General features: G+C 39.1%; 1 protein-coding gene across 1 annotated transcript; it reads left to right on the forward strand.

Moving 5' to 3' along the window:
* SLC7A1 (solute carrier family 7 member 1) lies at nt 1-23,992 on the forward strand. The gene is made up of 12 exons (XM_053456373.1): nt 1-450; nt 13,257-13,642; nt 14,468-14,626; nt 14,861-15,032; nt 15,610-15,743; nt 15,890-16,112; nt 16,941-17,080; nt 18,658-18,760; nt 19,102-19,307; nt 20,984-21,150; nt 22,039-22,147; nt 22,409-23,992. The coding sequence occupies exons 2-12, from the start codon at nt 13,273-13,275 to the stop codon at nt 22,594-22,596; spliced, it is 1,971 nt and encodes a 656-aa protein (XP_053312348.1). The 5' UTR covers nt 1-450; nt 13,257-13,272; the 3' UTR covers nt 22,597-23,992.
* Nucleotides 23,993-24,065: the final 73 nt, after the last annotated feature.

Consider the following 24,065-nt stretch of genomic DNA (forward strand, 5'->3'; position numbering starts at 1 on the left):
TTCCTCCGGGAAGCCGAGGCTGTTCGCTGAGTATTAAGTGTGCTTTTTACCAGGATGCACCGGGAGAGCGAGTAACCCAAAACCAGGCCTGGAGTGTTACCGAGATGGCTGTGTGCCACCCGCAGGAATGCCGCCCGCATTGAGCTGGGGGTAGTGGGAGTCACGGTGCATCCGCCTCGGAGCCCCCTGTTGGCGCGCGCCGGCGGGCCAGCAGGAGTCGCTTCCTCACATACCCCCGGGGGGTGCAGCAGGTCCGGGTATGCAGGGCAGGTTTGGGAAAGCGGCTGATGTAAGAGCGGGAGGGGCAGTAGGCGGGCCATCCCCAACACGCTGCTGCGCTACTCGTTACCCCCGTTCACACCGACCGCTAAGTCTCGGCATCGTGTCCTTGCCGCTGTGAAGCAGTATCATTATCCCACCGGTCCCGACACAGCGCAGTAGCAGCACCCGGTGAGTCCGATCCGCCACGTTTCCTCTGTGTATGGATGGATGTGACCATCCCGGGCGTTCCGTGCGGTGACAGCTGTTACCGCCCGTGATGTGACTCATCCTGCCTGCTGGAAACCCCTCTCTGCTCGCTTCTTTCTGTGGATCTTTATCATACATCGTGTTTATTTCGCTCGTTTTCGAGACACGTGGCTGGTGTCTCTCCGCTCGGATGCCCAACGAGCCACCTTTACAAACCTGCGGCTGTATAAAGTGGTCGGTGCGTAGCGTGGGCTTTCTGGAGTCTTTGTTAACCCCTCTTTTGGTTGTGATACAGCTACCCACCACTGAAAGGAATAGGTATTCGGATATTGAGGAATACTATATACAATATCTATTGTTTAGTAAATGTGTATATATATTGATATCCGTGTGTGTGTGTGTGTGTGTGTGTGTGTGTGTGTGTGTGTACATATATACATATGTGTGTGTACATATATTATCCACACACCCAACCGGTTCATTCCCGCACATTGTGGCTGTGTGTGTAAGGCACATGATGCAATATTTATTGTGTGGTGGGTGGGAGCTTTTGAGTGACAGTGCACATGCCCCGCCCATTTCCTGAAGGCAAGGCATGAACATTCATGCTGTGGGAGCATCGTGCGCGGCACACGTGTCTCTCAGCCTTTGTTGTATAGTTATGGGCATTTTTTTTTTTTTTTTTTTGTGAGTGGGTGCATGTGCACCGAAAGGGGCTGGGGGTGTACATTTGGCGGGTAGCTGGGGCATGAACCCTGCTTCCTGTACGGTGGTTGACAGACACATCAGATCAAGTGAAGGTGACCACAGTGTTTCAGGAAACTGGTGTAGCTCCTATCGCTGACTTCCTGTGCACACAACAGCTTGTTCTTAAAGTGTGTGTATGAGATGTATATGTATGTGTGTATATATATATATATATATATATATATATATATATATATATACACGCACATGTACACATGTATGTATGAGGGAGCTTGGAGGTTTTTTAGTGAATAATACCCTCTTGCGTCAGGGCATGGAGAGCTCTCCCTTGCTTGGCGCGAGTGTGTGTTTTAGTACTAGTATGATGTTGTAGCAGGCTGAGACACTTCTCTGTGATATCTTTCATGTCTGTGTTAATCATTCTCTGATAATTAGGCTCATGGAGACCCATGTTTCTGTACCAAGCAACCCAACGGTCTCACAATTTAACTCTTTCTAGCCGTCGTAGCCCTTAAACAGCTTTTTGACCCCCGTTTCTTTACTTATCTGCTGGTGACTGTAGATATCTTGGTTTTGTCTCCTTATTTTACGTACACACACAGTAATCTCTCGTTGCTTTAAAGGCAATGCTTCTTATGAAACAGCAGTTAGAAAGCTTATATCCGCGTGTTATCATTTATTTATTAGCTGGCAACTTTTCCCACAGTGATAGATCAATGTATCTGTTTGCTATGTGAAAGTGTTACATTGTAATAATGTGTGTGTGTTATATATTGTATATAAGCATTCCTGCAGCAGTTTGCACAGTTTAACGCATGTAATTAATATTTCAAACAATGGTGATGACTTTGTGGCGTTGGGAACGCACCTTGCTTTACACAAGTTGTAATAAACCAAAGTAGCGTGCCGAGTCTGTTTCCTTCTGTTACTTGGATATATAAGTAAACTTCCTCTTACTACTTACAGGTAAAAAGCCGTAGTTAAGCGACGGGCATTCATGGCTGTAAAGCTCTTTATCATTCTTAGGTTACAATTGATTTATTACTCAGGTTGTGTGACAGGAGTTGTAAAAGGTTGCATTGTGATACAAGCAGTGAAAAGCTGAATGGATACAGCACTGGATTAAAGCAGGGAAATCGTCTCTGGCACTTTAAGGCTGGTGGCCAGTAAATCACAAGAGCCACACATGATAAAGGTTTAAGGAAGGTGCTGTTGGGCACTGGCCTACTGGACGACCAGTCCAGGATGAAACGTAGACTTTGTAGGCAGAATAAAGACCCACTATTATACCTAAAGTAAAACCTCGCACCGTACTTGGTCTTGCCTTATGTTCAGACTTTTTTTTTTTTTTTTTTCATGCGTTTTCTTTTCAACTTAATCTTATCGCCCCTTAGCCTACGTGTCCTGTCGTTGTCATGGGCAGGTTCTGCCATTGAAAGTATTGGGAGTGCATGAATGTGCTCCCCAATATCCGTGTACATGCAACACATTCTGCATTAGGAGATCATAGAAACGGCTAAGAACCATTCAGGCCACCTTGTCTGCCAGTTTCTCCCGATGATCAAAGGTTTAAAGCCAGATGATGAGGACCAGCTTTAAGAAAGGTAATATGGAGTACTAATCATGCTTCATGGTACAGTGGCTTTAAGGTCAACTATAATGTTAGTTGTTTAGCCCCAGAATGCAGCTTCCACAAGGCTCATTTTTAAACCAGGTATCTTCACAGCTATTACATTTGTTGGCAAGCAATAAGCACAGGCTGCCGGTAGTTTTAGTAAGTGTTTCCTTACTTTAGTTCCCTTTAAAGATTGGCTTTAGGGTATTTGTTTATTGTAAATAAGGAAGGTGTTGTCCCACAGTATGACGTTGGTGGCATCGTACAAGCTTACGTAGCGTACGTAATTGTATATCTGTAACTTTATTTGCTTGCATGCCGAGAATCTTTGCTCTAGGGATATGCGGACTATCTGGTGTACACACACACACACACTCACATGAGGCCTTCACAGATATGTTGAGTCTAGCAAATTGCAGTTGCATCTTGGCAAAAACGCAAGTGTTTACTGGCCCATTTGTTCCATTGTACAAATAAGGCTGCTCCATGATCAATGCTAGTATTTGTCTCGTGTGAGAGAATGGATATTGGATGTATATAACCACTCTGAAATACTAAGTTATAGGACCTTATTATGAAGACTTATATGCTAATATATGAACATAATGTTTAATGTTGCAAAAATAAAACAAAAATTTATTCAAATTGTATAGTACCACTGGGATTTGGTGCCACATTCTTCTCTACGCCCCCATCAGCAGGGTCTGGTTGCCATCATTTTAGCCGACCAGAACCTGCTGTGAATATTTTCTAATGCCGAGTGACTTTGGTGTTGAAATTGACTGTCTAGAAAAAGAGGTCATCTTAAGCAGACAGCTCTGCACATTTGATTATCAAACTAAAGATTCCAGCTTGAATAACGGGGGGTGCCTTTATGCAATCAACATTACTGTTTATTCCTACAAACCAAAGTTTCCCAGTTATACTGTTGGGTACTAGTCTGCAATGCGACTGAGCAGATTTAAAGGCTTTACATGTACGTTAATGCTCTTTTTCACTCTGGAGATGTAAGACTGCTGGTCACCAAGCCATAGGAGCATCAATAATTGTGAATGTAGAACTTATCATGTTTGTCCTTGTGCATGTTTTGTGACCTTGGCTGTTATTTGCCAAGCCATTAGCTTTTTTTAGGTGACGTGACCTCATTAGAAGGTGAGCACACCCTGAAGATGCATGTGTTTCCCACCAGGTACTGTCCTGACACATGTCCAAAGAAGAGGGTGATTTTTACTTGGCTTGGATCAGTCTTGTCTCAACAACCCCTCAAAAGGTTTAGTAAATAAACCCCTTTGTGGAACGCTGTATTAGTAGACATTTTATACACAGATGCTGTCTGGCGAAATAGTTGGCCACGTTCAGACCGCGTCCTCGTTCAGTAGCTGGACCGCATCGATTGCATCATCCAGCACTGAATGTGTTCTCAGTTCTGCAAGTAGCAGCGTTATAGACTCCTCGCTATCCTATAACTATTGCCTTCAAGCATAAAGTACTTTAGGGATTATGTAAAGTGTCTACACACGGAGATTAAAAAGAGCTCATTATGATCATGACTATGTAAAATATATAAAGAGTTTTAAACTGCGACAAAAAATCAATTTGCTATGCGTGGAAAATTCTAAATATATATATATGTGCTTTATTGCAATATACATTTAGAATCTTTATCATTATGTCAGTGAGCATGGCAGATAATTTTTTTTATGGGTACAAGCTTTATCACTTACTGGGGTTAGAACTTGCTGGTTCTGTTTCTGTTTTGACACCTTATAACATGTCTTAATCTATAGTCGTCTCTTCTGTTCATGGCAGATAATACTCGCAGAAAGTGTTTTTCACAAGTTAGGCGCATTTCGCACTTTTGCCTCTTTTTATCTGGATTGTGAACAGTCCTAAAAAAGCAGCATTGTGGCATTTGGCAAACACATTTTCACAATTTATATTCATAATTTTTCCTTAAATATTCCCTAGCAGGACCATACTGCCACTTTTAAGCAGTTGGCAATTGTGTACCATGCATGCTGCAGGGGTTAACCAGATCCTGCATTTCAGTATAAGCCGATCACTAGTAGCTTGTATTAAAAGTGACGTCTGACCCGTCCTAGGCTTCTGCGGTGATGGGTAGCTGGCCTGCCAGGTTTCCCTTGCGTAGAACAAGAGCTTTATTCTCTGGAGCTGGAATGTCCAGTTAAGCTACAGGGATGTAATGAGACACACTTTCTTCTTCAAACAAGCCAATACTGCAAAGTAGAAAGCAGTAAGAGGTTAGAAGCCTCGTTTGCTCTACTGAGTCATTACTACAACTCCCATTATCCACTGGGAGTCCTAGTCCTGGAACAGCTGGAGGGTGGCTCAACCCAGCTGTAGACTACAGGACAAATAACAAAAAGTTGTGGGCTTTACTATCCATAGGGAATGTGCGCATATTTTTATTAGCTCAAGCAAATAGGATCGTCAGCCAAATGTGATGCTTTCTGTGTTTATTGTTCTAGATATCACAGTCAGAGGCGGCCCGCTGCAAAGTCCTTCCACAGCAAATTTCAAGGATATTTCAAAAAATGATTTTGTCCCTATCATTACTTTGGGTGCCTGTGAACAATTATGTGTCTATATTTACATTCCAGAATAGGTCCTGGTACCAATGACCCCCCCCCCTCCCGAAATGTGTACTTTTCATATTAGCTTATGTTTATTTATATAGCACCAATTTCCGCAGCAGTTACATTCATTCAAAGGGTTTGATAAAACTAAAATTGACTAAGACAAACTGATATATCCGGTAAAGAGGACGCTGCTCTCAAGCTTATAACTATACTTGGTTGTCTGCATAAAGGGAGCCTGCTAATGATCAGGTCATGGATCCTGTGGGGTGTGAAGTGTGAGAAACTCAAATCTAAATAACATCAGGGCATTGTTAGGTAGAGTAAGATTGTTCCTCCAAACCACAAACTTCCGCCAGACAAACGAACACTTAATGCAAACAGTACTTAAAGAACTATGTTTTACCCCTCCTTGTTGTAGTGGAAATAATATAGGTTAAAGTTCAGGAGTGGCAGACACATTAAATAAAAGTATTTAAATAAAAGTATGTTAATACAGCATTATGTTATTACAGTGTAATTCTTCCCTTCGCTCAAGCAGCAAAGGGATTCATGTACCCTGTTCATTTCTTATATATGCTGATGATTTAGTCTATACTTGTGAGAAGAGGCAAGGGTAGATCTAGTGTGGCAATTGCTCGGTCAAAAATGGTTTAGTTTTATCAGCCTAAAATGTTGCGTTCCACCAGATTGAGGAAATCTAAAATGTCTTCTCCCTTTTCCCATGTATGAAGGGAGAATGTCTAGAATGTATGAAGGTCTTGTATTAGATTCAGGGTAGACCTATGCCTACTCCATCTCCATACATACTTAAATCCCCTGACTGTGTTAGGTTCTATTGCTTCTTCTAGGAGACTGTTCCAGGTATCTACCACATTCACAGTAAGGGTGAGATGACATATTTCAGAATGCCCTCATGGGAATTTGAAGGTTTCCATGTGTCTTCTTCTCTGTGAGGATATGGTATGTTTTAATAAACCTTTTTAGGATGGATAACTGCCCATATTTCCTACATCTCCCCAGTGCCTATTCTTGATGCAGCTCTAAAGCACCAAAGATACCTAGGGCTGGGAATTCATTATACATTATTGGGGAGAGTTCCCACTTTAGGTTTACAAAAGTGTTTTTCTAACTTTCCAACTTTTATAAGATTGACCACCTTCAGCCACACTGACACACACACACTCAGCCTGACACCACTTTCTGGCCTTGGTTTCCCTCTAGTTTTGTTTTTGTTACTATCATACCCTCTTAGATTCCTGAGCCCTCACTCCGTAAAAATAATGGGCAAATATCACAGATGTCACTGGTGTCAGTTTTCGCACAACAATGGTGCCCGCCACACTATGCAAGTATGTGGGGGGTATAAGTCACGATTAGCAGTTTATTTTTAAATTTTTATGTACTTGTGATTATTTTTATGTTGGCTGGCTAAATAATCCCAGTCTCTACCCTGTGGTCATTTTGAAATGCCACGTTGGATTAACATTGTAATGGGATTGCACATCTCCATTAATAGCGCTGATGAGCTCTAGTACTAATGCACTAATGATTTGATCATGATTATGGGTGACAGGTGACTCTTACATCCTAGTCATTCATAACTTTTTAATAGACGGTGACATTTTTAGCCCTAAATATTTGCCTTTTCTAATGTGTGATAATTGCTCCAATAGCATATTACTATATCAATCTATATTAATATTTTATTGCTATTTTATTAGCTCTGGAGATATTGAGTTTTAAAGTACGGAGCAGTTTTTTCTGTGTGAAATAGGGTTCATTGGCCTTACTGACATGAATTCCTCTCCCGCTTTTCCTCACTCGACCTTTACAAATGCAGCCAGATCCAAAGGGCAGGGATACCGTAATGGGATGAAATAACCATCCTTATCCTGACCGTTATGGTGGCTCTTCCCAATGGAATATAGATAAAATGAGTTTCTATATATTGCTACTTTTAACATATTTAGGTAGGGTTTCATTTAATACCCACATGGTCATTCTTAAGTACTGTTGTGTATGTGATGACGTACAAATAAAAATATATTTCACTGCCCTGTAACCTACCTAATAAAGGCTATTGCTTTCCAGTCACTGCCCTTCATACAACCAACTTCTCTCATGGGTGATTCGGTTCTCAACATGGATCGGCGATGACGTATTCGTTCGCTCTAGGAGGACATTGATTAAAGTTAATAACATTTGGTACATTGTCTTATAAGGGCTTATGGTGTTTCTATGAAATTGCCGACAGCCAATTATTCTTCTTTGCCCAGAAGTTAGCATTTGGTCAGATATGGAAAGTTGTAATGAAAGATGTTGCAGAGCGTTTTTGGTATGAAGTTTTGACAATATAATAACACAAATGTGTTTCCTGGCGCTATTGTTCTACGCTTTCATGCGTATGGTAGCTGAAGGCTCTATATTTTCATGTTTCCCCCTTAAGAATGCATGGAGGGATTCTTACAAAGTACTTTAAGAGAGTTGTTAACGACCGCATTGGACACTGGAGTGTCCCTTTTTTAAGTGTGTAAAAACAAACTTTTTAAGGTGCGATTCCAACTACTCTAGACAAAAAGCAAATCGTGATATGTTGTTGACATAGAAACTGGAAAATAATCTTAAAACATCTGTTTCTATCTGATTAAGCATTCAGAGGGATTGATACTATGACAAATCCGCTAAATTCATTTACTTTACATACTATGTTTTTTTCCCCAAGTGAAACTGTACCTTTAACTCTTAGATATAGGTTTTACTTCTAAAGTGTGATTCACTTTAAGATGCCGTAGTGGAATCCAACGTACCGTAACTTTTTTTCTGGGAGAACGAGTATGTACGTAGAAGTTTACATGGTATCCGTGGTGTTTGGATAAGGTCTGTTCCATACTGACAGTTTCTAAGTATAGATAACAGGTTAAGGAAGCTAATCTGAGATTAGTCTGGTTTGAAACCACGTGAAACCGTTGGGTTGAGTCAGTCTGAGTACAAACATTGAGTGCCACAAAGACTTACTGTCCTCTTTGTGAAAAGCATCCCAGATTGAATAGGAGTAAAACAAATGCTCAATGGCAATGAAAACTTGCCGATAGTACTTGACCATCTACAATTTTTGTTGTGTTTTATTATAGGCAAGCTGAAAATAAAAAAGAAAATGCAAATGGTTGGTAGAGTGGTTATTGAATAAGCACCATATAGTGGTTGGGGCTACAGTTCTGGTTCTGTTGTTGAAGGGTACAAATGATGAGAAAATATGGCAAAATGTATGGGTATAGGCCTTGTTTATAGGACACTCTGGGTACAATTGTAGCCGTGGAGAGAAAAAGAATACTCTGGAGGAATATTTCATTTTTGCCAGAAACTAAGGCAAAACAAAGCTGTTTCAAAGAAAAATATATTATTTGGCAAACATGAACTTTGCTGGCTTGTGTAAAAATGGGCGAGGTATTGTGGACTGAATGTTCAGAAGAAGGGTGTGTAGGAAAAATAATTCCTTACTGTCCGGGAGACCATTGATAATCGGAATTTTCCAGGCGCCATGAAGAATTATTCAAAAATTACTGTTCCAGCAGAGGAGGCATTTATAGAGCAGGGGTCATACCCATCAACATTTTAATGAATAAGTACAGCATTCCTCCTATGCACTTATGTCTTTTCCAACCCCCAGCTCCTTGGCTTACCAAAACATACACATTCTATACCAGCACTGACTCACTCAGGAGTTCCAGGGGTATAACAAAACTTCCCTTGCCTGCATGCGCACAGAAAGTGCTCCTATTGGTTTCAGTGACAATGCTTTCCTATCACTGATTGGCTGTGTGAAGCAACCAAAAAGTGGGAAAGAATGGGACCACAAAGTTGACCGTGATCTGCACCTCCTAAAGGGAAGTACCGGAGATGACGGCAAGTGACTGGGAGAGGAGCAAAGCGACACTCGGCCATCATGTGCATTAAAGTGTCCCTTTGACAATTTTCTATGAAAGGTTTGCAGCCAAAATAGGCTAGTACAAAAAAGCAAGCCTATTTTGGCTGCAAATTTTGCTGTTTGAGACCCTTCCCACTACTAAATATTTTTACTTGTGAAACAAGCCTATTAAAACAGTGCGAGATAATCTTAGGAAAATATTAGTATAGATGATCAGCGCAGCCGGTTACCAGGGATTGTGGAATGTAAATTGTGTTACTATAAGGGCTGTGTGTGTGTATTTTTGTTATTTCTATCGCACCAACATATTCAGCAGTGCTTCCATGCAATAAGCATACCTGGGAACGTCCCAGAGTGGGCTACCTGGAGCTCTTCTAGGCAAGGGGCAATGAGGTGGGAAGTGAGTGTTACCCTGGGCAGGGAAGCAGTGTTTGGTAAGAACGAGGGCTTCAACCAGATACTTGGGTATGGCTATAAGAAACACCAAACTATTCATCCAGCAATGTTTAGGGCAAACTGAAACTACATGCAGAAACATTGAATATATATGCATGCTGGAGAGGACTTCCGCTGATCTCTGCTGAATGGACTTTCGTGGCATCCTGTACAATGTGACTTATAATGCTCGTTTTCTCATTATTTTAAGCCACTGTTTTTTTTATTATTTACGGTTGAACATAAGGTTTTGCATTCAGATCCGACAAACCGAAATGTTACTAGTTTGCTGTTTGTGACTCCAGAATACAATTTTGCATGGGATGGAGAACGTGATGCTTGTTTAATAACTTAAAAGGATCTGGTATGCAAGATAATGGGGCGTTGTTATACTAAACTCTATGTTAAAAGGTAATCTAGCGATTTGAGGATTTGTTTAAGCACCGGTTTCATGTATACACAGGCTCGTTGTGCGTAACAACATCGATTCTGCATCATGGAATTTTGGTTACTTTTCTACCCATTGGCTGCATGTCTGTGCCTGTAGGCGCAAAGTGTTGGCAAACTATGGGTGATGTTTGCCTGTTATGTAACAGTCTATCACGCCATGTTTTATGAGCATCCTGACTTTGTGTGTAAGCACATTTACATAGTGGATGCCGGTGTGCATGACTTTTATAAACGGTACCAAACCCATTTGAACCCCTTTCAAATGTTAATCTTAATGAGATATTTGTCTCTGTGCTCCTGTCCCAAGAAATGTACCCATGGATTTTTTCTTTATTCTACCCCAATATTTAATAAGTTATGTGTTTGCAATGCTTACTCAGTGTTTGAACAAGCAAATGAGATTATTCAGTGGTCTTACGGTTTCCCCAAATATTTAACACAAATAGTATTTCTGCGGTCATGGTGGTGGTGAAGGATGGTGCTGGTTTTGTAGTTAAAGTACCAATGTTGTCTAGTAGGTTTGACGTTTTGAACAATATTCTCATCTTATTAGACTAGTTAAATGATTAATCAGCTGACTAATGGTAATATTTGCCTTCAGGGATTGGCGTTACATTTTTTCCCCAGATAACCTTTCGTGATTTCTGAGCCCTCTTTTTCTGTAACCAGTATGTCTTTAACGTGTGTTAATGTTATTGCCAAGTTTGTATATTGTCATCTTTAATGTTCTTTCTAATTTTTATGTTCTGTAGGGACACTACAGAATCTGCTGGCACAGTATAGGCTGCAGTCTCTTAAATTGGGTTTTATATAAAACATTTTATTTTTGGGAGATTATTCTTTTAATTTTATTTATATTTTAAGCCAAGTGTGTGTTATGGGCTGCCTCGAATTAGACCTTTGGCTATTTTTGGAATCACATCTCTCATAATTCACAGCCAGCCTTAGGACCAAAAGCCTTTTGGCTGAGAGTCGAATGAGTCAGTTCAGATCCCAGCTATCTACCCCAGGGTAGATATGCTCTATCGCTCTTCGTCTCCCTATTGAACATTATTATAACTGGGTGCTGTTAGATGACATCTTCTGGTTAATTGAGTGTACAAGTGTTTTATTTCCGGCAAGAAGTTGATACAAAGCATGCTTCTATCTGCATAAACGTGCTACTTGGTATCCCCTATTTACAAACCAGGGTCGATGTAGCTGTGTGGGACGGGCAGCAACATTAGAATTACAAACGCCATGATGTGGGTAGAACTATTTTATACCTTTCTCCTCACTCATCTCTTAACATACTTCTGACCGGTCTCTCCGATGAGCTCTGTTTGTCCTCTCCTCTGATTTCTGCTTCTCATGCATGCTTGCAAGGTTTCTCTAGGGCTGCCTGTATGCTCTGGAATGCCCTCCCCAGTCCTTCAAAAAATCCCTCAAGACCCACTTCTTTAAGGACACTTAAAAACGTACACATTAACGTCCTTCCTCCCGTATTCTTTAGCTCACCTTTCCCAGTCCTTCCCCAATTCTTATACTAGTGTGGCTGGTCTATCCCTAGCAGGGGCACTTTTACCTCTTGGGTAATACACCCAAACTCCAGCTAGATTGTAAGCTGTTTTCAGCAGGGTTCTCCTCACTTGTTGTTTCTGTATGTTATCTTGCTATGTTATATACTAGTTGATATGTCCTGTCTAGCCTGCAACAGACCATTTTTTGCTAAATGCACAATTAGAGAGACTTTTGTAGTCCCCCCCCCTCGTTGAAGAGCGTTATAATTGCTGGTATGTCACCAAGTGATGGTTGTTTGTTTATGGCTTCCAGTTTGCAGGTGTATCATGCAATTATTTCTATTTTCCCTCTCTCCCCTTTGATTACCGCGAAGACTAGCGTCCCTTTTTGTGATATCTCTTCCAGGAATTATTTCTCACCAATGCGCTCAAGGCCTTAAAGATAAATTGTAGCACAACCAGAGCAAGAAAAGACATTGTTTTTAGGAAAGGGAGGCTAACTGTCCCTATCAGTAAAGATAAACTCTATCATTTGTATATGTTTTCAGAGCTGGGTGGGAGGTACTGTTTGACAAGTGTAACTACAGCGTGCTAATGTTTCTTCTGCATTTTTAGGTATTTTTGCAGTTTTAGTCAGACTACGTAGTAATAGGACTGCTTCGTATTGATGTATCCAGTGGGTTTATGCTGTAACTTTCAAGGGGCAGTCAGATTCAGCCTTTTGGGGTCAGTGAAATAAACTATGAAACATTGTGAAGGGCATTTGAAATGTCCTAAGAGGGACATGTTGGTTTGGAACTGGCCTTCAAAGAAACGTATGTGGCACATCTATACTAAACAGCTTTTCTGCTATTTCTATACACATGATGAGATTTACGGTTGTAAAACACTGCAATACAGTCATATGAATTAGGAAATGTCTGATTGTTTTGCCCTTATTTGAATTATAAATGCTCTGTGTAAATGTGGTTGGGATTTTAATTAAAATTATTTCCAATATTTTTTATGTCAAAAATGTTTTTACAATTAAATAACGTTTTTATATTAATAGGTGGTCCAGTACAATAGAAGGCTGGAATTTTTTATGCTTTTATTGGCTACAATAGATCATTGCTTTTTAAACTTTGTTATATGTAAATATGCTTTATCTTTTGGCTTGAGTATTTCAGGTGGATTTTTTTTTTATTTTATTTATTTATTTATTTTTACCAGTCACCCCACAAAGCTTTTATCGTGAACCTGGTAATTATAATGCAACCCATAGTATGGTCACAATGTTAGTAATACGTTGTAATTAAGACTTTTTTAATCTGCTTATGCCGTGAACAATAGAAACTTTGACTTATTCACCTTACTTGATCCTGGCAAGCAAAATGAAAATGCGAGGCATTTGTTCATTTTAAAATTCTGAGTGTGTGCCAAAGGAATCTTGCCTCTTTCCAGGACCAACACAGTTGCTGTAGAACCAGATACATCTGGTCAGGGAATCTTCAACTGTGTTTAGTTAAATGTTGGAGTATCGGTGTCGAAGCTTATTCTTGTATTTGTATTTTCAGATTAAATTTAAAGAAGATGAGTTGTAACGTGGTCCTGAACTTTGGCCAGCAGCTGTTTCGCCGTAAGATTGTGGGATCCGATAGCAAGGAGAGCAGATTGTCCCGATGCCTTAATACTTTTGACTTGGTAGCTCTTGGTGTGGGTAGCACCCTCGGTGCCGGTGTCTACGTGCTTGCTGGAGCCGTGGCAAGAGAAAATGCTGGACCGGCCATCGTCCTCTGCTTCCTCATAGCCGCCCTTGCTTCTGTTCTTGCCGGTCTTTGCTATGGAGAGTTTGGTGCAAGAGTTCCAAAAACTGGATCGGCGTACCTGTACAGCTATGTGACTGTCGGGGAACTTTTAGCTTTTATTACGGGCTGGAATTTAATCCTCTCGTATGTCATCGGTAAGTGATTTGTACAGCTAATACTTTTATTGTTGTATTTCATGCAGTTTCCTTATTTAGCGCCTTTGGAGGAAATAGATCAAATTATATCTTCAATAGCTGGTACTTTCCCTGTGTTTCTCCTTAAACTTGTTTTACTACAGTATAACAATAGATTAAGACATTTTCACTAAATGAGTTACACGGATGTGATTTTTGTCATGGAGTAATAGACGCATGTATTAATATTGCCGGTTTTTGCACTATAGTGTACAATGTTTCTGTAAGACAAATTGTTGTTATATTCACCATAGTACAGCGTTGTGGAATATGACGCTATATCAGACAACTAATAATAATTTTTTACCCAGCGCTTCTTACAGTACATAAATTCAAATCGATACATTAGCTTATAAGTCAGTTCCATAATGATTTCCACTAAAATGCATTTTGGACACCTAAATATGTTTAATTGAGTTTGTTTGTAATTAAAAGCAAAGAAATCATTTAAAGGTCTCTTTTCCATCTCTTTTATTTGTAAACTATGGTGTGCAAACCCAGCAAAACCACATTTATGATGAGGCCTATAGATAAAGTGAATTCACAAAGTAAATCCAAAATATATTTAGATTTTTTAAATTATTGATTTATTAACTGGTAGTCGTGTATTGGTTATGATGGACCAAATTTGGCCCTACAGACACTTTCCCTAAACCTTGCCGGTTATTGGGCATCGCTTATTGAAATAATGGAACAGAATCTCTAGCTCACAGTGGATTCCATGTACCTTATCAATGAATCTTTATCATATTTGCTTTTTTCCCCCTCTTTTTTTTCTTGCTTTAGGAACCTCTAGTGTGGCCCGAGCATGGAGTGCAACGTTTGATGAACTTATAGGAAAACGTATCGAAACATTTTGTATACAACATATGTCTATGGACTTTCCGGGGGTGCTTGCCAAGTATCCAGACATTTTCTCTGTACTCATAATTTTGGTGTTAACAGGTAAATTGTTCCTGAATGCACTTTTTTCATAAAGCCGGAGACCAGATGTTCTAGAACACAGGACCCCAACCTTTTGCTCTGCTGTTCTACGAGAACTGTTCTAGCATAGATAAAATATACAATTGTTAGCCTCTTCCAAAAAGTCTTTAACCTCACAAAAGTTTTATATACAAACCTAGGCAAGCTTGGTGCATACTGTAGATTTCTCATATTGACATTTTTTCCCTCCTGTAGGTCTCCTGTCCTTTGGTGTGAAGGAGTCTGCTCTTGTCAATAAGGTGTTTACGTGCATTAATGTCCTTGTTCTGTGCTTCGTTATTGTTTCTGGATTTGTAAAAGGATCCATCAAGAACTGGCAGTTATCAGAGAATGATATCAATGTGACGAATGTCACCCACTTAGACAAGTACGTGTATTTTTTTCTTTTTCCAATGAATAAAACCGTCTTGTAACTTGATTGGGGTGTTTTGATGTTTAGCTTTGCACAGAGCATAAGATAAAGCTATTGCTTGATGATATAAGTGGTATTATATGTCACACGCATGAAAGGATTGTGCAGGTTCCCTTCATTATTCCCAGTAAGCTGACATTTCGAATCATGCCAAGATAGTTGAGCTGTAATGTAAACGGTACAAATGTCATTGTAATTTGGCCTGTTAATGCTTCGTTTAAAGTCATTTGTCACTCCAAAGGGAGGTAGTCCTTAAAAAATATTTCTGTAGTGCAAGGATCTTCTTAAATATTTCGCCCATATTTAGTTGTTGGTTCAGGCAGCCTTTGTAAGGATGGATGAGGGAGAAGAGCAAGAACCTTGGGTCAGAACACAGTTTAGATATGCTTGTTCTGCCAAAGTTTGAATTGTTTTGAAGTTTGAGGGTTTTAGCAATATAATTAATTCTGCACAGTTTTGATGGCTTATCCTTATAATTTTTGTTTTGTTTTCCTTTTAAATCCTAAATAAGTTCTGTTTTTGCAATTTATAGCAGTACAACATCAACAGAGGCGCCGTGGAACTATGGCAGTGGTGGGTTCATGCCATATGGGTTTGCTGGAGTTCTGTCCGGAGCAGCTACGTGTTTCTATGCATTTGTTGGCTTTGATTGCATCGCTACGACTGGTGGGTGTTCTGTTTCATAAATAAGAATGTGCTATTGAGACTTGTCTCTGGCACTTAATAGAATGAATGAGACATGTTTACAGCATATGATTGTGAAAATTCGGGGTGGATAGGTGATAACTGACATTTTTTATTTTTGCATTTAGGTGAAGAAGTAAAGAATCCACAGAAGGCCATCCCTATTGGCATAGTGGCATCCCTGTTGATATGTTTTGTTGCTTACTTTGGCGTGTCTGCAGCACTGACGCTCATGATGCCGTATTATCTACTGGACAAGAATAGTCCCTTACCTGTGGCATTTAATTATGTCGGATGGGATGGAGCGAGATATGCAGTGGCTGTGGGATCTCTATGTGCTCTCTCCACCAGGTGTGTGTGATTTTTTTCCTTTGTTATGTATCCTATCTCTCTTCCTGCTTCATAGGCCAGGTATCACTCCACAGTCTTACCACCAGTATCTTTCTACACGGATCTGCAGATTAACAATAGAGCAAAATGGGCATTTGTCCCAGGGTCCCTGAGGCAAATAGCCCCTTGCTGCTGTATCATTTCTATATACTCTAGTACAGCAGGAACACAGTGCTTGTTGTGCTGTGTAATGTGGGGACCCAATTGGTGCATGACCCCCCTCGTGCTGGAGACCGTCATCATATAAACATAGACTGGAGATCAGAACCAAGCAACCCATGTAGCCTGCCCAGATGATGACTGATCATATGCCTGAAATGGAGAGGGAGCTTCTTACTTTCTATTGTGACTGGATCAGACAGCAAGAATATCCTTCTGTAGCTAAATGAAAACTGAAAGGTTCAGGGTAACTGAGCCAAGATCCCTAGGCTGCAGTCTCAGGAACAGACATATCGTGTGTAGGTAGAAGCTTGGATCCATGTCCGTTGAAGTTAGTGTGTATTTATGTATATGCAGTATGCCTTTGTCTATGTATATAAGGAAAGGAGTCTCTGTTTCCTTGACATATGTAAAGATTTATTTTTATTTCTTCTTTAAATGAAACTTGGTTATGATCCCACGTTCCCTTCATTCTCAGACATTTTATGCAGATTTGTAGGAACAGAAACTTTTTTGCCTCATATCCCCCTAGCCCCCCCTTTTTAACTACAATTACTGATGATGTAACTGACTAGGGGCTTTCCAAACCCAGGCTTAACTGTGCTGTGCTTGTCTTTTTTTTTCTTCAAGTCTTCTTGGTTCAATGTTCCCAATGCCTCGAGTGATTTATGCCATGGCAGATGATGGGCTGCTGTTTAAATTTTTAGCCAGAGTTGGTGAAAAAAGTAAAACTCCTGTTATAGCGACTGTGTCTTCCGGAGCTGTTGCAGGTGAGGACTCTTCAGAGGATTACATGCACACAATGTATTATGCGTAGTTGTTGTATGCCATCTGACATTCATTTTTTATGCATTTACACGAATGCTCATATTTTTTTCTTTGCTTTTCTTTATATATGCATGAATATTCATATGTCCTATTGCTTCTGTGTGGAGCTGTTCAGGCCTGCTTCATATGCCATTGGCATGGGATGGTCCTGACAGAGCCAGTCCTGAACTTTGCCTTGGGAACTTGTTAATTTCCTTGTCCCATCCGCCCCAACCCTGCCAAACAGTGTCTAGGATAGCTGCAAAGTGTCATAACTCTAGAAGGGAAGAAAGTGCAATAGCAATGGGACTGCAGTACCAGGAACCAGGCAGCTCTGCGTTCCTTTGCTGTAGGAAGCTTATATCTTATATTTCTGGATAAACTCCAAATTGTGACAGATATGGCTGCAAAAAAGGAACTCTGTTAGTTGGGTATTTCCAAAAATTGTTCCAACAAAATTATTCCTCACTATACTTTGTTATGCCTTCTAAACCCCAAATTCAGTTCCTCAGAGATGGGCAACAATCTAAACCACATACAGTAAACTCTTATGAGTTTCCATAATTATCACTTGTATGTGCTTCTGCAGATTGAGAGAAGACATCCAGAGACATCCAGGATATCGTAGCATTAGCCCAAACACAGCTAATCATTATTATTATTATAAATCTACAGATCAAAAGTTACCAAGTAGGGCCTTCTGTGAAAACCCCATACTGTAAATACTGTTCTAAAATAATAAGCAAGCATAGTAGAGATAAGTAAATTTGGATCATCTGGTTCCCCACCCCATCCACATGTACTGCTCTGAAATCCACTTATAGGCTTCAGAATCACCGGTGTATTTTTGAAGCGTGTGGATGTGGGAATGTGATTAGTCACCAGTAGAGTATTTTTGGAAGTGATCCATTTGCCAGCTCTCCTGTTTGGGCATGGTATTACAGGGTCCTTCTTAAAGGAGGGATGTCTTTATTAGGTGTACACTATAATAATAATCAGACTTTATAGCCGTGTATGATGGATTTTCTATATGTGATCATATGGCTTCCTCTTTCTGAAGCACTGTTCTTTCCCTATTGCAGGATGTTGGGCTGACTCCAGAGCTGGTTGTATTAATGTGCCCAGTAATTTGATTGTCTGGAAATGTGTTTTATAAAAGGACTATTTTCTAGTCAACTCTTTTTTTTTTCCTTTTTCTTTTTTACCTTCTCAAGTACAGGCCTTATTGACTAAAGTGTTGATCTCCAGGTGTTGCATTATCCAGGGTTGTACACAAGAACTTGTCAGCAACAAAAAAGCTGATTTGTCTTTGTGTCATTCAAGTAATCTGTATTGTGTATGATCTCTCTGGAACCCCAGTTGGAACCCCAATATGTAGTCTCCTTTTGGTCTAGAATAATGCATTTGATTATGCCTGGTCCGGCCAAAGGTAGATATCAGGGAGTAGGCTACTGTGTTATGATCTGATTTTTTTTATTCTTATTGTTATATACTTGCAAATATCATATTTTACCTAAATATCTTTTATTCTAATTTGCAGCGCTGATGGCATTTCTGTTTGACCTGAAAGATTTGGTGGACCTAATGTCTATTGGAACTCTTCTTGCATATTCCTTGGTAGCTGCCTGTGTGTTAGTTCTAAGGTAACATACTTGTCAATGTTACACGATGGGTCAAAAGCACTGTAAAGTTCTCTATGCTCCTTGGTGCCTTAACAAAACATTGTAAAGATCTCTGCTATACCGTTGTTTTTTTTTTTTAAATGCAATTCCTCACAATTCATGCCCTCTTTTTGTGCCAGTGTTGGGATATATATGGGATTACATTAAACCTATATGAAAGCATATTGGGAAGCACAGAGTTCCTGGATCTTCTGCTGTCTGTAGTGTGAATATGAGATTTTAGTAATTCTAAGTAGCTGTCCACATGGCCAGGTTCCAGTCTAGCAATTTACCGTATGTACTTCATTTTTGTTCACTGCCAGGTATCAACCAGATCAGCCAAACCTTGCTTATCAAATGGCCAGTACCAACGACGAAGCAGAAATTAATGAATCCGTTAGTACCAGCGAGTCCCAAGCTGCATTTTTAGAAGATGAAAAGTTCACCCTTCGCTCCTTGATATTTCCACAAAATTCTGACCCAACGAGATTGTCCGGCTCAATAGTAAACTTTTCAGCTAGTTGCATCGGTGAGTGGTTTTCTAGTCTTATCCCTGGTTAACCAATTCAGTGCCACGTGGAGTCAGTCACTTTTTGTCCATTCAAAGTGTTTATAGATTCATCTGTAGAATGTTCTCCAGTTAACATGAATTATGTCAATGGGCCGGCACAAATATCCACTTGTCCTACAGGCTGTGGCAAGTTTATAAATTTGCTGCCTTTTCAGTAAAATAGTAAAATACATATCATTACACAATGTCACCAAAAGTGACTCTCTCAGCGCCAATCCACAACACCACCTGCACCATATACCAAATGGTACACATGAATTCCAACACGGTGATATATAAGTGTATAACTTGAAATTTCAATGTATCCCAGGTTTAGCAAATCTTGTGAAGATATCTTAAATGGAACCCATTCATATAATGAATAATTATGTAAACTCAAAATCATAAAAATCTGTTTAGTCCATAATTTAAAATATATGCTAGATAAAAACAACCTATATGGAAAATGAATAAATATCAATTCATATATTTGAATAAATCAATAAATATCTATCATTTCATCTAAAGACATATTGAAGTAAGATATCCAATAAATCAATTTATAATAGGAGTTATTTATAAACTTAAAAAAGCAGAACATTAATCAACATTAAAAAAAAAAAATTCTCTAAAAAACAATTTTTGCTTTTAAAAAAGATTGTTCTGAAGGGACTTTATTTCTTTTATAAAGCTTTTAGACAGTTTTTGTTTTAGATTTGGAGTTTCCCTAGATATAATATAATATAATATGGAGCCGTAGGTAGCATACTTTTTAGTAATGTCACCTTTAATAGAATGTGCCAATGTTTTTTTTTTATTCTTTTAACTTTGACTTATTAAAATCCAAGATGACTGGAGGGTGATCTAGATTCACCTTTTCATTATCTCTATTTTTATATTCCGATAGTTTTGACCTCTCCATATCTTCTACTTGGGAGAGTATTCTGTCTGTCAGTTCCTTTCTAACTTTTCTCTATGAACCTCTTGTTATGAGACCATAGTTTGCTCTCTTGTTGGCTCCTAGGTATTCCCTTTAACCAAGGACTATAATGGCAACTCTTCTGATTTATAACATTGTTTGCATTCGCTTCTTAAAAAAACAAATTCTCTTTCTCTCTCGTGTATAGATGCAATGCAATTTGTATCACATTGGCTTGTATCCGTGGAACTGGAGGTTTACGTCTATGTTTTTAATTTGAAAAAGATTAAGCACCTTTTGCAGATTCCTTTTCTGTCTTGACAGCAGTTTTCATACATAGTAATCGGTGTAACGCTAATCGGCTCACATATTAAGTTATATAGAAAGTAACATTTTTTAATGAAATTCTTCACATTGTGCTACTGAAGCAGAATGCTTCAATGTTATTTCATTTCCATTGAAGACATTAGGGATTATCTAAATTCCTGGAAATATATAGTACAGTAAAACATGTTGCTTTATTATTATTTCTAATTCTTTACCCAATATTGCATTGCTGTGACGTTGAAAGTGGCATGTTTACTGTTTTTGCCATAAAACATTGCAGAGAAAAAAAAACGAGCTCACTCATACACACATTATGTATATGTTCTTCAAGAAAGACGTAAAATGCTTATTTCTCTTCTGCTTTATATTATTACGCCCTGGATACTGAACTCTTGCATTTGTCTTCCAGGCTTGCTTATCATCTCATTTTGCTGCCTCACAGTCCTTGGACAAGAATCCCTCATAAAAGGAAGCGCGTCGGTTATTCTGCCGCTTGCCATTATTATGATTTTATGCTGTATTTTTACCGTCATCATTTGGAGGCAACCAGAAAGCAAAACCAAACTTTCCTTTAAGGTGAGCTGCAAGTCCAGTCTCAAACCATTTTAATGGAAATACCAAGGAAGACAGCCACACAAAAATATTATAGAGCAGGATAGAATAACAATTCTGGTATCCATACAGGAGAAAATAAACCTTTATTGGTCGTATGTATATAAATGTTTTATTTTTTTAGTGCAAAAAGTTGTACCTAGCCTGTTAAAGTTTATAGCAGGAGATCCCCTCATTAAAGAGCTAACATTTGTGGGCATTGAGGAGACAAATACAACATTCACATACATATACAACATTCACATACATATACCACATACATATACATATACCACATACATATACAACGGGGGAGGCAGTAAATGTAGATCACTGGGATGTAAGAAGACTTCAAATCATTTCTTTGAAAATCTGTGAAGAAAAAGTTGCGTATAAATCTGTGTGTGTGTGTAGTATATATGTATATATAGTGTGTGTAATAGACAGACGTGGACTTATGTGTGTATATATTTTGTGACCTGGGGCAATATAACCATACAGTCTTATGTTTGAAACACCACACAAGTTCTTATTTCTGACAAAGGGGTTAATAAAAATAAAAACACTTTTTGAGCACTAACGGTTTTAACTGACTAGAGTTGGGCGGCTTATCCGCTGCCAGCAAAAACAAACCGCAGCACAGACTTTGGGCAGAGAAATGCAGTCTCCCCCACTGTTTGCTGTGAAATATATACATCATCAATAACAATGCCTAGCTTTCTGTCACAATATATATTTAGAATATATTTCTCCCCCCCATAAACCGCCGCAGTTAAAAGGCAAATTGTTTCTCTTAAAGAACATCCTCTCCGCATTGCCTGGCTCTACTTCTTTTTCAGCGTTTTTATGGTGTTTTTGTATATTTCTCCCCAGGTACCATTCCTTCCCATCCTCCCGATCCTGAGTATTTTCGTAAATGTTTATCTGATGATGCAACTAGACAAGGGCACCTGGATACGATTTTCCATTTGGATGGTTATAGGTATTATTTGCTATACTTTCTATTTATATTTCTAACCCTTTATAATATATGGCACATAAACCTGACGGTTAAAGGATCAATGTGTTTCTATATGGCCTTGTTTTCCCTTATGGTTAGTCAGTTACTCTTACTGGTTAACCCTTTCTTTTCTGTCTTGGGAATATGATAAACCGAATATAGCACGTACTGGTTTTTGTAATAATTACGACCGCTGCCTTCGGCTCACGTGACTAACTGCAGTTCTTTTTTTCATTGCTGTAGGTTTTATTATATATTTTGGTTATGGGATGTGGCACAGCACAGAGGCTGCCAGCTCCGTAACGGAAAGAAGTACTGAAAATGGTTACAAAAGGTCCAGCGTTGTGCTTAACAATGAAAAGCAGGCTTTTCTAGAGGATCCAGGAGCTGTTAATCCTGAAACCACATGGGCTACAGAGGAAGAGGCCTGAGTAGACTGTCAGATACGCCATGTAGATTTACTGACCGGAATGACCAGACCCCATGCTCGCAGCTGGCACAAACACTACGTCTTGCTGGTAGCTATACCTCAAACAAACGAAATAGTCAAACCTGATGTGTCGGCTGCCGATCAATGCTGCTACTGTATTAGAAACCCTTAAATACGGACTTTACTTTGCAAAACGACAAAATTATTATTACCGCCATGTTGTATCGATTAGTTTGTCCTTAACCGAAGACTCTCGAAGTAGTATCTGGATTTTCATTATGATTTTAGTATTTTTGTTTTTCCTTATTCTTTTTATCAAGTCATCAAATACAAATCTGAAGAACCACGGATTGACGTTCTATGAAAACGAAACTACTGCTATACCCTTCTAAAACCAATGAATTATTAGAATAGTATCATTTGGCCGTCTTGTTTACAACCTGCCTAGAAAAAGTAATATTCTTTTTAGATCCTGAAGGAAAATGTTAACTTATTATGTCTGTTCTTAAACTATCTTAGTATTACGTATCTAAGTGCAGGGCACTTAAAAGGGAGATTTGTTTGACAATTCCATCTCTGTGAAATTTTAATTCCTTCATCAATTACCATGTCTGGGAAGATGTCGTCTTTCTGCTGGAAGACTCTCTAGAACGGAAAGAAAGAATGAATATTTTTGGCTATGTGAATTTTCGCTTGAAGAAATCATCATGCCGTGATATACTTTTTATCTTCCTAATGACTTTTCTTTCTATTTTAATTGTCCGCTACTGGGTATGTGTGGGGGCCACATTTTGTCTGTTATTGGTATATGGGATATTTTGATGAGGTCATCGCCATTTTGTTTTACGTTAATTTATATCCCGTTTTACGTATATATTACATACAAAGATATTTGCCTGTTATTTATTTTTTTTATATTTTGAAACTATATTTAAACATTGGTTTAGCTGCATTACTTTAGCAGTAATTGAAACAACATTTTTTTGAAGCTATAAGTTAACATGCATGGACTTCCGTGTTTAAACTGGAGGTTGACAGATGATGCTTATCGATTTATAAAATATATTTATGTGAGGGAACATTGGTAAAATGTAAAATGACCTGCTTTGGTGTAACAGGATTGAACTGTTCCATGCAATTCATCCCCCCACATTTTTTTCTTGGTCAGTTATGACATTGCATCACCAAAAATAGTTTTCAATACAAGGAATCTAGACAATCTTATAACAGATCCTTCCGCTGTGCCTATGGAGGAATGGGCTTGAGATTAAAAATAAGATGAACGTTATTGGAAAAAGAGGGTCTAGCGTGGAACTGCTCAGAAACCTGGAGCAGCACAGTTGGCTGAGCAACGCTGGCTATAACCCAAGTCCAGGCTGTCATTAAAAAATGAAATTCTCTGTTAAAAAAAACAAAAAAAACATTCTATACTTCATACAGGCAAAACTGCAGGCAAATTAAAGTGGACAT

Source organism: Spea bombifrons, chromosome 2 (genome assembly GCF_027358695.1).
Source record: "Spea bombifrons isolate aSpeBom1 chromosome 2, aSpeBom1.2.pri, whole genome shotgun sequence".
In the NCBI taxonomy this organism is placed as follows: domain Eukaryota; kingdom Metazoa; phylum Chordata; class Amphibia; order Anura; family Pelobatidae; genus Spea; species Spea bombifrons.